At 42.4% G+C, this 15,309-nt stretch overlaps 1 protein-coding gene across 1 annotated transcript; it reads right to left on the bottom strand.

Annotated features, from left to right (window-relative positions):
* Window positions 1-331: 331 nt before the first annotated feature.
* Window positions 332-15,309, bottom strand: LRRIQ4 (leucine rich repeats and IQ motif containing 4). Its single transcript, XM_036756468.1, has 5 exons — window positions 14,272-15,309; window positions 8,229-8,402; window positions 4,156-4,294; window positions 2,461-2,657; window positions 332-487 (listed from the first exon to the last, which is right to left on the bottom strand). Exons 1-5 carry the CDS (start codon window positions 15,307-15,309, stop codon window positions 332-334), a joined length of 1,704 nt encoding a protein of 567 aa, XP_036612363.1.

Here is a 15,309-nt window from a genome sequence, read left to right as displayed (position 1 = left end):
GAGAATTAAAAATGAGTATTATTCAGAGTGGGCAGCTAGATGGCTCAGTGGACAGTGCTGGGCCTAGAGTCAGGAAGACTTGAGTTCAAATCCAGCCTGCAGATACAAAGAAGAACATTAAATAATCCCTGCCCTCAAAGAGCGTACAGACTAACATGAGACGTTTACTAATTAAACATCTTGGAGACAACCACAAATAGGGTAGATATGAAAGCCTTTTAATGCTTACCACAGTGTTCAAGAGTCCAATGACGGGTAGCCTCATCTTCCTTTCTGCCGACCATGGTCAGGGCATCATCCATTTTTTAAAAGTCCATCAAGAAAAAAAGGGTTATTTCTTTTTGCCTTTGGCAGCTGCTTTTTCTTTTTCCCCTTTCTTTTTTTGCTTGTCTTTGGGAGATCCCTTTCCCTTCTTTTGCAGTTTTAATAGTTCTTCGTTTGACCCCAAGCCCTTCCTCACTCTTACTCCTCTGTACCAAGCCTGAATCTGAAAAGGAAATCAAGTCCGGTGTTATTCCGCATGATGACTGAGCAGACAAGTCACAGCCTAATCATATCTTACTTCTAATACACAGTCATCAAAACTAAGGGAAGAAAATTGGACCCCATAAGATCACATTCTATCTCCTGTCCCGATACCCCTCCATGAACTATTCTGCTAGGAATGTTTTCCTTCTTCATGGCTACCTCCTGGGATCAGTTCGTTAAGAAACATTTATTAAGTGCTTACTATGTGACAGGCTCTGTGCAAAGTGCTGGAAACACAAAGGCAAAAGATCATTCCTGCCCTCAAGATGCTTGCAACTTAATGGGGGAAGACAAGGGAAGCAGGAAACGTTCTTGGTATGGGATAAGAGGGCATTATGAAGAAATCCAGAGGTGTTTGGCCAGATATGAAATGAAGAGGTGACTAACCTGAGCACCCTCCTTAAATGGAAATCCTGTGAGGCATCCTCAATCCTCCAATGAGAGAGAGAGACAGAGAGAGAGACAGAGAGGGAGAAAGAGACAGAGACACAAAGAGAGACACAGTGAGAGAGAGCCCAAGGACAGAGGGGACTGAGAAGACGGGAATTCCAGGGCTGAAGTGATCTTGCAGAAAGAAGAAAGACAAATCTAGAGGGAAATATTTGCCCGTGTATAATAGCCAAGCTTTTCATAATTCAGCATAACTTTAAATCAAAACAGCTGAGGAAAAGGGCAATCAACAGGAGAAATCCTGAGCTCTCCAGAAGCACGGCTCTAGTCTAGATTGCCTACTTCAGAATGCTTTGTATTCTCTCCTAGAGCCTTGTTTCTGGGTGATGTCAGAGCTCCTCCCAATATTCTACCCCTCTGAGATGGGGAAGATGTTCTCGGGGCAGGGGAACAAATTTGAGAACAGGGCAATTGGGGGAATGGTCCAAAGCCAGATCCTGAGTCAGGGGAAAAGCTAAGTCCAGGACCTTAGATTTCAGATGCCTAGTCCATGGAATCCTTTCCAAATCATGTAATAGTATTAAGTTTATCCAGTGTTTGGTAAAGAGCTTGGCATAGTAGATGTTGTTGACTAACCAACCAAGTGGCCCCTATATTAAGCGAGTCTCGTTGGGTGAATCGCCTACAATTTTATATCTGAATATGTCTATGATTTTGTGAAGAACTCCCAGTATGAGAGCTCCCTCTACCTAGCAAGACAGCAAACTATTCATGACAATGTAAGTAAGTCCTAGAATAGGCAGGTTCTTCACCTTTTTTTGTCATGGCTCCTTTGGCAGTCTAGTGAAATCTATATGAGACCCCTTCTTAGGATAACGTTTTTAATTGCAGAAAATAGAATTCATAGGATTGCAAAGGAAACTCATGGCATGGAATACAATTTTTAAGAAAAGTTTGTGGACTCTAGCTTAAGAATCCCTGTTCTGAAGAGCTGCCTACAGCACCCAGGGGTTAAGTGACTTGCCCAGGGTGACATGACTCTTCCATGTACTAGGCCAGAACTCTAGCCACCAAGCACATGCTTCTGGAATTTATAGAATTTTGACCAGATGAGTTCTTTTTGTTTTGCATTTTTTGCTTCCAAATTCACAAGTGTGTCAGGTCAAGAGAAAAGAGAAGTAAAGGGAAGTGGGATAGAAGAAAGAGCCAGTAAAATACGGAATAAGATACTGGGACACACTCTTGGACATCTCACATCCTTCAAAGGAGAATGTCCACAAGCATCTCCCAATGTCTGATCCTCCTTAACAAATAAGACTATGTGATATCCCTAGACCAGACACACCTTACCGGGGGTCCATGAACTTTTAAAAAAATATCTTGAGGACTATATTTAATATAATTGATTTCCTTAGTAATTCTACATATCTTGTGTATTTAAAAGCATTACTTTCAGCAGGGGTCCATAAGCTTTGCCAGAAACATACAAACACACACACACACACACACACGTCTAGCATTGGGAGTGTTTACTGATTTTACCTTAGTGACTATAAAATTCTTGTATCTTTTTTCCCGTAAGTACTCCCATATTGCTGGAATGCCCATTCTACACACTTCTTCAGAAGGGTCTTCCATGGGATTTCCTTCGAGGTTGAGAACCTGGAGGCTCTCCAGACTATCCATTCTTTCTGGAAGTACAGACAATTGGTTGTTCTCAAGAATCAGCGTCTTCAAACCTAAAATACAAGAGAGGATTTACCTTTCCAAACCAAATGGCGATCTGTAGCCTAGTGCCAGCTACTTAAATATCACCTTCCTCTATTGTCACCTAATGAGTTCACTTCACATCTAGTAAGCACCTACTATGTGCCAGGCACTGTGCCAGGTGCTGAGAATCAAGGACAAAAAGGAGATAACCCCTACCCTCAGGAAGCTTATGTTCTTTAACAGATATGGAGGTGGGGGAGTGGAACCAAAGGCTTACTTTTCAGTACAACAGCATTCACCAGGCCTTGTAACAAGAGTAACCAAAGTCTTTCTATTGTACTGGCAGGGCTTGGAGGTGGGGGTAGAGAGTTTTATTTCCCTTTGCTTTGAATGGAGACACACAAACCTATCTTCTTTGTTCATTCCAGTGAAAGTTTCTAGGATCAGGATAAAGAAGTGTGTGTAATTAAGAAAATAGAATATGCAAAGATATTCAGATCAAGTCCTGGTCTGTCCATCTCTAAAAATAGGACAAGTAAAATACTTTGAGAATAAACTCATCAATATAATTACTTGAGTAGAACTTCAATGTCCGTAAGAATTTATTCCTTTCGTTTCCTGTGAGTGACTAGTTTATAAGATTTGGGGTAGAACCCACCATAATTGATCTAAACTTCTTCATAGAAGTGACTAACCTAAGGTGGCAACCACGGTTGAAGTGACTTGCCCAGGGTCACCCAGTTAGGAAGTGTCTGAGGCTGGATTTGAATTCAGGTCTTCCTAAGTCAAGGCCTGAAGCTCCCTTACCAAGTATTTACTGGATGTAAGATGTCCCCATGGTTTCACTAGAATATGCATGGCCTCTCGAAGGTAGAGACTATGCATTTAGTGCAGTGCCTGGGACACAGTAAGTGCTTAATAAAAACTTACTGACTTGACTAGGCAAGATTATAACAATGAATTTGAAGGAAGTGTTTGTAATGGAAAGTGGATAGGGCACTCAACTTGAAGACAGAAAGACCTAGGTTCAAATCCTACCATAATCCCATAAGCTGTGTTGACCAAGTCATCTGACCTCTCTGGGCCTCAGTCTCCTCACAGGTGAAGTGGGGGGAGGAGGGGGATGGTCTCAGTGGCCTCTAATTGCTGCCAGTTCAAAATCGGGGATCCTTTGATTTGGGTTCAGAAGACCTAGTGCTCTTACTTATTACCTGTGTGACCTCAAGCAAATCCCTGAACATTTCTGGGCCTCAGCTTCTTCATCTGCCAAATGAAAGGACTGGGCCCTGACATAGTGAAATATTTGGCCTTGGCCTCAGAATATGGAACACCTGGGTTCAAGCCCTGCTCTGACACACAGTTTGACCCTGGATAAGTGATCTGATCTTTCTTACATACAAAGTGCCATAGCCCTCCCTCGGGAGAAGTCATCTCCTCATTCCCCTAGACCAATGAAATCACAGGTTTAGTCCAATATGGCAGGGAGGGAGGGGGAAAAGGGGAGCCAGGAGGGAGGAAACTTATTACCTTTTAATTGACATATAGAGTCTGGAAGCTCCCTAATCTGATTGTTGTGAAGATCCAATAGTTGTAAGGTTCTCAGTGAACCTATGCCCACAGGTAAATACTCCAGGCTGTTGTTCTCAAAATATAGCTCTTTCAGATTCTGAAATATGATAAAACTTCAGTGTAAGAATTCTCAACTTGATAAATTAACCCCAGAATCATCTACAAGTCCTTTCCCCTTTGTATATTCTGATGAAGAACAACAAACAAATATTACTTCTGTCATCTGATTAGTGTGAAAGGCATGAATGTCTTTACCAGTGCCTGGCCCACCTTTTTCTGGTCATACATTTTTTTGATGATCTATCCTATGCTGTTTTTACTGTAGAACTGCTTGTCATGCGTTGCAAAACCTCTGCCCCTCTCCACTGACCTCTGAGTAATCATAAATTTTAATTCTTTGGAGAATGTAGTGTTCCAAGACTTACAGTCATATAATATTACTGCTGTTAATAAAGATGGTCCTTTGTTTTAGAGAGAAGCTTGGGGTCATTAAAAAAAATGTTGCAATTTCTCAAAGACTCTCCAGCCCCATCTCTGTTTCTGGCTCAATTATGGGTATAGATCATTCTCCATTTGTAGTATCTGTCATAGATAGATAGATAGATAGAAGATAGGTAAATAGATAAGATAGATAGATGATGGATAGATAGATAGAAGATAGGTAGATGATAGATAGAAGATAGGTAGATAAGAATGATGATAGATAGAAGATAGATAAATGATAGATAGATAGAAGATAGGTAGGTAGATAAGATAGAAGATAGGTAGATGGATAAGATAGATGATAGATAGATAGTAGATAGAAGATAGTTAGACAGATGAAGGATGGATAGATAGAAGGATGGATGAATAAATACAGATAGATATCCATATGTTACATAGATATATGTATATCTACATACACATATATGGATGAATTATATAGATTATCCTTCCAACTGCATACAATAATTTCTGGACAATAGACAATCTTCATCCACTTGGCTTTTCCTCTGTGGATGGTTAGGTCAAAATCTCTTGAGTGATTACAGATGTCATCCAGTAGGCTCTGTGCTATTTCAGGGTTTGATGCAAATGGCAAAATCTCATCCTCAGAGAAGGTAACAATAAGGTCTGAGATTTTTTTCTATATCTTTAATATCTTCCCTAAATTCCCTCAAAACTGAATCTTCTCTAGCATGGATTTCCTGGGAGTGGACCTGGTCTAGGAGTCACCTGCTCTCACCATCTTTGCTTTCTTCAGTGCTATTTCTACCTCCTCAAGAAGCTTATCTCAGAATGTGATTTTGGAATATAAGTACAGATTGTGGCTCCCTGGCCCTTGATGGTGGGAAAAATTTATCATAAAAAATATTTGCAGATCTTTCCCATCTTCTGGTCTTAGTTGTCCTATTTTTTTCTTTAAATATCCTTGGGTTGACTTTACAAAGTTGAATCTTTTACAAGTCTATCTTTATACTTGCTTTTTCATTGATCCCTGCCTTCCACTGCTTCTCACTGCTTTATGAGTCAATACTGTTCAAAATCGCCAATCATGCTTCCCTGTAAAATTTTAGTCATTATATTAGGGGCTGCTAGGTGGCAATGTGGAGAGAGCCTTGAGATTGGAGTCAGGAAGACCTGAACTCAAATGTACTCTCAGACACTTAGTAGCTGTGTGCCCCTGGGTAAGTCACTTAACCTCTGCCTGCCTTAGCTGCCTGAACTGTAAAATGGGGATAATACCATCATCTACATAGCAGGGTTGTTGTTAGGATCAAATGAGATAGTATTTGTAAAGCACATAGCACAGTGCCTAGCAAATGTTTATTCCCTTCCTCAATGTTTCACCCTTCAGCAAATTTGCAGGTCATAAGAGACAAGTTATAGAGAAAATAAGATAGGCCAAGTCATCTTTGATCATATTTTTGCCTTGTAGAGGGTGATCCTCTTTCAAATAGGGAGTGGATCATTTTAGACTTTGTAAAGACATACATTTTTGAATGGACTCATTTATGGGAAAGGATTCAGCCCCCAGACTCGAAAACTCTGATTTCCTGCCTCCCCTCTTGCAGGTGACAAGCCTCAGGTCTGAGGTCCTGAGGGAGCAGAATTAGAAAGGCTTCTGCCAGCCCTGAGATTCTCTGTTCTTTCTGGAAGAGCACAGCAGTACCACAAGCAAGAACTGCAGCTGAACCTGAAGCTACACCTGGTGGAGTCTTCAGCTGACCCTCAGGAAGCAAACTCAAGGAGTCTGGCAGATTAACCTATCCAGCAGAGACGTCATTACCTGGAAGAGAAAGTCGGGCTGAGCAAGTTGTCCAGCAAAGATGCCGTGGTCTGTAAGGAGCAAGCCCAGCCAAGTAACCTATCTCAAACAGATCCCATTTCCAGGGGTAAATGTTATGAAGAGAGAAAGCATATTGAGGTCCTGCAATTCCAGATTGTGAGCTGTCTTTGCTCCCTACACATATGCCCGACTCCCACTGTATTTGAAGTTTGTGATCACCCTTCTCCCACACATAGTATGTATTTGTAGGAGTATGGGTTTTAGGTTTGGGGGGGGGATGTTTTTTAACTACTGTTCTTCCTGTGCCTTTTGAGTAAATGCCTTTGCTAAGAGCTAATTGAGACAGCTGGCTAATCATTAATTGGAAGCATATCGGTGGGGGCTCATGAGCCATAGTTTTGAAATGATGGAGGCACAGGCTGCATATTTGAACCCTAGGCGTTCTCATATTTTTGGAGGCCCAATCTGTTTGAGCAGCCACTTCAGGGCCTGCTGTGATTACATTCACAGGTGAAATGGGATGCTGAATCCCATGCCCGCTCCATGTATCTTTCTAATTCACTCCATAACTGTCGGTTTCTTTCTTCACTTGATTCTCTATGTAACTGTGTAAGTCCATTTACTGCACTTCATTCAAACCTAAGCAGCATTGATTCACTTATGCATTCAGATTAATACATTCATCTCTTCAACAGAAATGTTCTCTCAGAGGTGCACTGTGGTTCTAAACTTTGGAACACCACAATCCCCAAGGAATTCAAGTTGTGAGTGACCCAGGGGTCAATGGAGGCAATGAATGGTGGGCAGACTATTTCCAACATTGACCTATACACAAGAAGTGGAAGTAGCGATATTATCCAGGAAATATATGCTTGAGGAAACAAGGTGGGCCAGCCCGAAGGAGTGAGTAGAGGATAACAGTTAGTCAGTGTGAATATTCCATTGTTTGTGGTGGTGTTCAGTCATTTTTCAGTCATGTCTAACTCTTTATGACCCCATTTGAGGTTTTCTTGGCAGAGATACTGGACTGGGTTGCCATTTCCTTCTCCAGCTCATTTTACAGATGAGGAAACTGAGGCAAACAGAGCTAAATGACTTGCTCAGGGTCATACAACCACTAAGTGTCTGAGACTAGATTTGAACTTAGGAAGATGAGTCTTCCTGACTCCAAACCCAGCACTCTATTGTGGCACCATCCCATTAGTACCATCAAAATGTAACAAGACCCAAAGAAAGGTTTCCAGCATGCTAGCTGGGCTCTCTGTTGTTGTTTGTCCTTCACCCTTGAAGAGGACTATAACATCATGGAGGTGATGCCATGACATGCAAATGAATCAGATTTAAGTGAGGGAGAGCTGTGCAAAGACACCAGCTTCACTTTCTCCTCCAGAGCCATCTGGGTCCAGTGGCCAGAAGAACTTTGGAAAGATATGAACAGGAATTACACAGGATGGGAAGACCTAGATATAGCATAAGTCTTCAGCAATGGGAAATGTGCCTGGATCAATGACATCACAGATCCATTGAGTTTTGAAGTCTACCAATAAAAATCGAATATTTTCTCCTTTCTTTCTTTCTTTTTGGAAGCAATCAGGGTTAAGTGACTTGCCCAGGGTCACACAGCTAGTAAGTGCCTGAGGCTGGACTTAAAGTCATGTCCTCCTGACTCCAGGGTCAGTGCTCTATCCACTGTACCACCTAGTTGCCCCAAAACTTGAGTATTTTTGGTGAATATTTCATTACATAAAGTTTTAATTCATACCGTTAGTTTCAGGATGTTTTCTGAGAGATAGGTCAGTTTGGTTCCTTGGTCCTGTCCCAGATATAGTTGTTCTAAAGATTCAATTAGCAAGATTTCCTCTGGAAATATAGTGAAATTATTTCCAGTTAGACCAAGGGCCTTCAGTTTGACAAGGTTGAACACCTCTGGAGGGACCTAGAGGCATTAAAAAAAGAGTGAAATTGTCAAAAATTGTTTGAACACAACAGGGCTTTGCTTTGGAAACAAACTATCACTAATCAACAGAATTCAGAGGCAATTCAGCCTCTGGATGAATCATGTTTGCAAACTCCATGGGATGAGTGGGGCCAGAGTTAGGAATGCATAGTTAACAGTCCTAAAAGTTGATTTATGGAGGTGTAAGAAAGTAACCTAGAAAGGTCAATCACTGTGAAAATTTTGTCCTAAAAAAAAGGGACTGCAAAAACACTTCTTAACCTCCATGCAAATGTATGAAACTTAACATGATCAAGGGCTTGAAGATCATGAAATGAAAAATGCTTTTTTTTAAAAAAAAAGCATATGCAGTAGTGAATTAGGGAACTATGCGTGTGGAATGTTGGGCATAGACTGTCAGACACAGACACTGTGGGTCAGCTGGTTTTTCTTGATTATCTTTCATTGTCCCAAGAGAGGGCATTTGTTGGTGGCAGTGGCATATGTCTCTGGATATGACTCTGCTGTAAAAACAAAAGGCATTGATAATAATTTTTTTTAAAAAAAAAGTATAGTGGTACAATAGTAGTAGTAGTAGTCAAGGAATAAATAAATAAGTGAATAGAGAGATATATGATAAGATGGATGGATGGATAGATAAAAAATGAATGAATGAATGAAGGATAGGTAGATGATTGATAGATGATAGGTAGGATAGATGGATGGATAGATGAATAAATGAAAGGATAAACACTGATGGATAGATAATAGGTAGCACATATATATGTATATACATATATGTATATATGTATGTATACATGGAGAGAGCGCACACTTTAAGGTTTGTGAGGTTTGTGCTATTTCCCACAAGAAGCCTGTGGTGTGTGGAGTGGCCATATTATTACCACCATTTTAACCGGGGCTCTAAGAGGGTTCATGACTTGCCCAAGGCCACACAGCTAGTGAATGCCTAAGGGTGTATTTGAATTCAAGCCTCCTAACTCCTTGGCAAGCATAGCATCACCACTTCTACCCTAGAAGATTTCCAACTCAGCTGTTGCTAAATGTGCTTGTGGCTTTTTTTAAAGAATAAGTAAAATTCAATTAAGAGACGTTTAAGCACACCCCTATTACATGCAGAGTGCTGTGCTTGCTGCTTAGGAGAAAGAAGATGAAAGATGATCCCAACCCTGTCCTTATTGAACTGAGGGGTAAAAGAGAACCAGAGCTGGGTTCAGGGCTGCTGCCTGCCCCATTTCAGCTTTGTCTGCCCAATCACTGGATTTCACAGGACCACAGAATTTCAGAGGTGGAAAGGACCTCAGTGGCCTTCATCTGGCCAATCTATACCTAACAAAGAACTCCCTCCACATTCTAGCCTTTGCTGGGTAGATTTACAAGAGCAAACAGACGGCATCCAGAGGAAGCCAATTCCACTTTGAGACAACTCTGATCATTGGGCATGTTTCCCTTTCTTCAGGTCTAAATTTGGCTCTTTACAACTGGCACTTAATGCTCCTCATTCTGCCCTCTGGGGACAAGCAGAACAAAGCTAATCCCTTTTTCCAGAGTCCTTTAAACTTGAACATAACTACCACATCTTCCTAGCTCCTCCAAGATAAACATCCCCTATTCCTGCAATCCATCCTACTACATAATGAACTCCATTTTCATGGAGAAACTTACAAACTAACTTGCTGTACTTAACTAACTTGTAGATGGCCCAACTACCTACTTCAAGACAGCTTGTAAAAGGCAAGCATCTTTGGCAGAGAATTTTATAATGAATGCTAAAAATTGTCTGGGAAATAGTGCTTGCAAGGTAAAAACACAGCAAGAAAAAAATCCATGGTGACTGCTAATTAGCCTTGGCCTGTTTTTCCATCTTCCTTTCTCTCCAGCTTTCCAGGCTCTTCCAGGAATGGGAACTGTGATGACAGCTGCCACCTGACTATTCAAGAACAATCCTGCCATACCTTCCGCATTGTCCTCAGCTCCCTGAAATTCACAAGATTTATAGCTACAAGACTCTAGAGATCATTTGGTCCAATTATTTCATCTTATAGGTAAAGGAACTGAGGCCCAGAGAGTGACTTTCCCAAGGTCACACAGCTTTCAAACAGCAGAGCTAGGATTCAACCCTAGATTCAAATTTTAGTGTTCTTTTCCAATCTCTATCCTGGCTAGAGTGTAGAAAATTCTTCTCTCTCAAATCAGTCGAGGAAAGCTTAGAATTTTTCAAGGGATCTTTATTAGGAAGTTTAGGAAAAAAGACCCCTTACAGAGTTTAGCCTAATTTAATTTGTAGATCCAATCACAGATCTGGGGAGGTGGCACAATCCATCCATCAATAAACACTGATCAAGCACCGTCTATATGCCAGGCACAACTTACAGGTATTGCCTTTTTCTTGCATTAACCCTACCCAAGTAAATATACCCCTCCTCCAAACCTGACACGGTTTGATCCTTGGATGCTTCCCCTATGCACTGGCTCATTTATCTCCCTCAAGCCCAATAGCTACACAAGTGGAAACAGAGAAGAAATACCCATTGCTATTCCTACCACCACCACAACCACGGAACAAGAAACCATTCTCAGGTGAACAGGATTTCAGAATTGGAAGGGATCATCCAAGGCCTAAACCCTTTTATGCACCCCTCTCCGGTGGCTATCCAGCCTTCCCTTCAAAGGTCTTTGGTGAAGGATGTCCTCAAACTCCCAGTGGTGGCCTGTCTACTTTGGGACAGCTGTAACTGGCAGGAAGTTTTCCCTTTTATCAAGACCAAACCTGCCCCACCTGTAACTTTCACCCAGCACTCCGCACTCCTCCCTCTAGAGGCAAGCAGAACAAATCTAATCCCTCTTCTATAAGTTAAGTACATGAAGTATAAGGACATGAAAATAGCTATTACACCACCCCAAATCTTTTCTTTTCCAAGATAAACATAGCTAGCTCCATCAACTGATAACAATACCTAACATTAATATAAGCTTTTAAGGTTTGCAAAGCACTTTACAAATAGTACCTCTTTTTCCTCTCCCCTACTAGTGAGGCGGGTGCTATTATGACTATCCACACTTCACAAATGAGGAGATTGGGACACTGAGAGAAGGAGTGACTTATCCAAGGTCACAAATCTAGTGAGTGTCTAACACCACATTTGAACTCAGGTCTTCCTGACTCCGGGTCCAGTGTATTGCCTAGCCACTTAATCCTCATACAGCATGATGTCCAGCCTCAGATCACCCCCTTACAGATGACCTTAGGCTTGCCAATGTCATGTCTAAAACGTGGCACCCACAATGGAACATGATGCTCTTGATATATTCTGCCTGGAGCAGAATACTCCCTCATGCCCAGCACCACCAGGTGTCTCTTGATATGAGCTGGCTAGGTCTGCCTTAGCTTTGGGAGGTGGACAGCCCGCATCGTTGACTCCCATTGACCTTACAATCCTCTAAACCCCCAGTTCTTTTCCCCAGGAGGTACAGTCCTACCATGGTTCTCTCACGGTGTACTTGTTAGAGTTGATTTTTTGAACCCAAGTGGCAGACCTTACATTGATCTGTATTAATTCATCAACTTGGTTGCTTTGTTCTAGCCAGCCAAAGTCTTTTTGAAACCTAACCCTGTGATCCTATGTTTACTTCCCTCAACTCTGTGCCATGTGCAGCTTTGATAAGCATGTCATGCAGGGCTGTGCTAGAGCCAGCTCCTGCCAGGTCCTACCAGCTCAGAATTTGTTGTTAAATTTTTGGGGTGAACATTTACACCTCAGAAATCAGCAAATGCTACAAAGCAGGGCTGGAATTATGGTTTTGTTTTATCTAGACTTAAGAGAGTGACACAGAAAATGTTGATGGAGAAAATGAAAATTAAACTGAAAAGTATACTATCTAGTATTTTTTTTGAGAGCTGGTTGTTAAAAATTTACCAGCGCACCCCTGATGCCATGCATGACACTGCTTAAAAAAATGTTAGTTGGTTAATAATATGGTGCTTCAGAAACTACTATGGACACTGAAAACTTTGCAGCTTTAAATACATCAATGGAACCAATGTAAATGCTTGTCTGGGAGCTTTAAGATTCCAGAAAACTTCTAATAGAAAGGGGGAAACTTCAAAGACAAAAAGAGAAATTAAAGCTATTTTCATCATTTAAAATTGCTTACCATAATCAGTATTCAATCAACAAACATACATTAAGTGCCTACTATGTACCGTGCACTATGCTAGGCACTTGGGGATATGTTCTTGCCCCCCAGGAGTTTACACTCTAATAGAGGAGCAGACAAGTACCTTGGGTCAGAAGGCATTGGCAGCTGCAGGACTAAGAAGGGCCTCATGCAAAGGGGGCCTTTGGGCTAAAGATGGAAGGAAAGCAGGGATGCTAAGAGGAAGTCCTAAGGAAGGTGTGTATTCCAGCCACAGCAGACCTCAAGTGAAGCAAAAGTGCAGAGATGGTAGATGAAGGGTCATACAGAAGGACAAGCAAGAAGACCGGTTTGGCTGCACTACAGAGGGCATGGAGAAGAGAATGTACAACAAAGCCGGAAAGAAAGGGTGGGGCTCAGCTGTGAAAAACTTTAAACAGAAAACAGAGGAGTTTCTGTGTGGTCCTAGAGGTAAAAGGGAAACGTTAGAGTTTCCTGAGGGAGGTCAGACCTGTGCTTCAGGAAAATCACCTGTATAGAAAGGATGGATTGAAGCGCAGAGAGACCCAAAAGGAGGACTCAAGCGAGAGGTGATGAGGGCCTGAACCAGGCTGGAAAGAAGGGAACACACCTTAAGGTTGTGGTGGAAGTAGAGACAAGATTTGGCATCTGATATGCATGTGGGAGAGAGGCATCAGAAGAAGATGGTGTTGAGGCTGTGAACCCCAGTGACCAGAAGGATTCTTGTAACCACAACAGGGGTGGGGAAGTTGGGGAAAGGCACAGGTTTGGAGGCAAAGAGAATGAGTGTTGTTTTAGACCTGAAGAGTGGGAGGTGCCTCCATGAGGTAGTTGATGATTCAGGACTGGAGGGCAAGAGAGAAACAGGAACTGATGCCAAGGCCTAAGAGGCATTTACAAAGAGAAGGTCATTGAATCCATCTGACAGTGACTCTGTCACCAAGACAGAGAGTTGTGGGGAGAGAAGAGGACCCGGGACAGAGCCTTTGAGGCAGACATCACTATCAAACTCTAAATTTAAATTTCATATTTAGTGTTTCAGCAATTCAATGCCTTGGATTTTTTTTTAAGCAAAGAATATAGTTCAGAACATATGATTTACAAACCAAACACCATGGACCATAACTGACCACTACAGCAAATGCTTAATAAACAGAATCCTTTAGTGGGGCAAGAATCTCCTTCATCTACCTCTTTTCTACATGTGAATTTTCATCTGTTCATTCTCAGTCTCATCAAGGAAGGCCAGACTGATGGTCCACAGTTAGCCTGGTGATGAAAGACCTGGAGATGAAGTATAGTGGAAGAAACTGAAAATCACAGAGCTCGGGTTTGAATCTGAACTCTGTCAGGGTTCAGGCCTCTCAGCGTCCTCCTCTGCAAAATGGGGGGGGGGGCGGTTCAGTGGTTCCCAAAGTGGGTGATACCGCCCCCAGGCGCTGGAACTATCTGGAGGGCAGTAATAGCCTCGGGTGCAGTTATACACTTTATCTGAGATTTCTTTCCTAGTTTGTATGATTTGGGGGGGGGAGCGCTGAGTAATTTTTTTAAAAGGTAAATAAGTTTGGGAACCTCTGAATGACCCCTGAGGGTCTCTTTCAGCCCTAGATTGATCATCCAATAGATCTGGCTGGCCATGGCGTCGTGAGCGCAGCCCCTTAGAGGTCCTAGGAAAGTGCGAAATGTGTACCTGACAAATGTGATTGTCATCCAGGGACAGCATCTCCAGGTTTTTCAGAGAGCAGACCTCGAGAGGGAAAAAATCAAAGTAATTCTGACTCAGATCTAAGAGCGTGACGTTCAGCAGGCGTTTGAAGGAGCGGCGCAGGGTTTTCAGACAGGTGTTCTTCATGTACAGGAGATGGAGGAGAGTCCACTTGCAGATCAGCCTGGGCACCTTCTCCAGGCAGTTCCCCGAAAGACCCAGCTCCGTAATTTCGGTCAGTTCTTTGAGGGTCGAGGGGAGGTTGTGCAGCAAGTTATAGGAGACATCCAAGACCGTTAGCTTGCTGCAGCTTCCCAGAGTGTCAGGGAGATACGACACACAATTCGAAGCGATGAAGAATTTCTCCAGCTTCGTGAGCGCGCTGATCTCGTCGGGGATGACAGCGATCTGGTTTTGCTCCAGGTCTACGATCTCCAGATTGTAAAGGACGCAGAGCTCCTGGGGAAAATCTTCGAATTTGTTGTCCTGCAGGTAGATCTCTCTCAGTTTAGTCTGGTTGACGATTTCTTTGGGCAGCTCCTTCAGCCTGTTGTGAGACAGTCCCAGCAATTCCAGGTGGTGCAGACACTTACACATCTGGATGGGGAAAGTCTCCATTTGGATTTTATAAAGCCGGAGCTGTCGAAGGGACCGTAGATGGGAGAGGACAGGCAACGTGCTGGGAACCAAGGGATTGTAGCTAAGGTCCAGACTTTGAAGATTAGTCAGTTCCCCGATATCTTTGCAAAGAAGTTTTATGTCGTTGTTATTCAGGTAGAGAATCTTCAGGTTGGTGAGATTACGAATGTCTTTAGAAATTCCCTCGAGCACGTTATTTTCCAAGTGCACTTCTTCCAGTTCCCAAAGTTCCAGGAGGGAAGATGGGATAAAGGTGAGATTTTTGTTAGAAGCATCCATGAAATATTTTTTGTCACCTACTCGTTCCGGTGGGGCTTCTGCAGGCTTTGTTACAGAAGCTTTTTGTTTCTGGGACAAAAGTTTGAAGACGTGGTCTGCAAACAT

The sequence above is a fragment of the Trichosurus vulpecula genome, chromosome 4 (genome assembly GCF_011100635.1).
Source record: "Trichosurus vulpecula isolate mTriVul1 chromosome 4, mTriVul1.pri, whole genome shotgun sequence".
Classification (NCBI taxonomy): Eukaryota; Metazoa; Chordata; class Mammalia; order Diprotodontia; family Phalangeridae; genus Trichosurus; species Trichosurus vulpecula.
The sequence above is the reverse complement of the archived record's forward strand: the minus strand, read 5'-3'. Positions and strand labels throughout refer to the sequence as shown.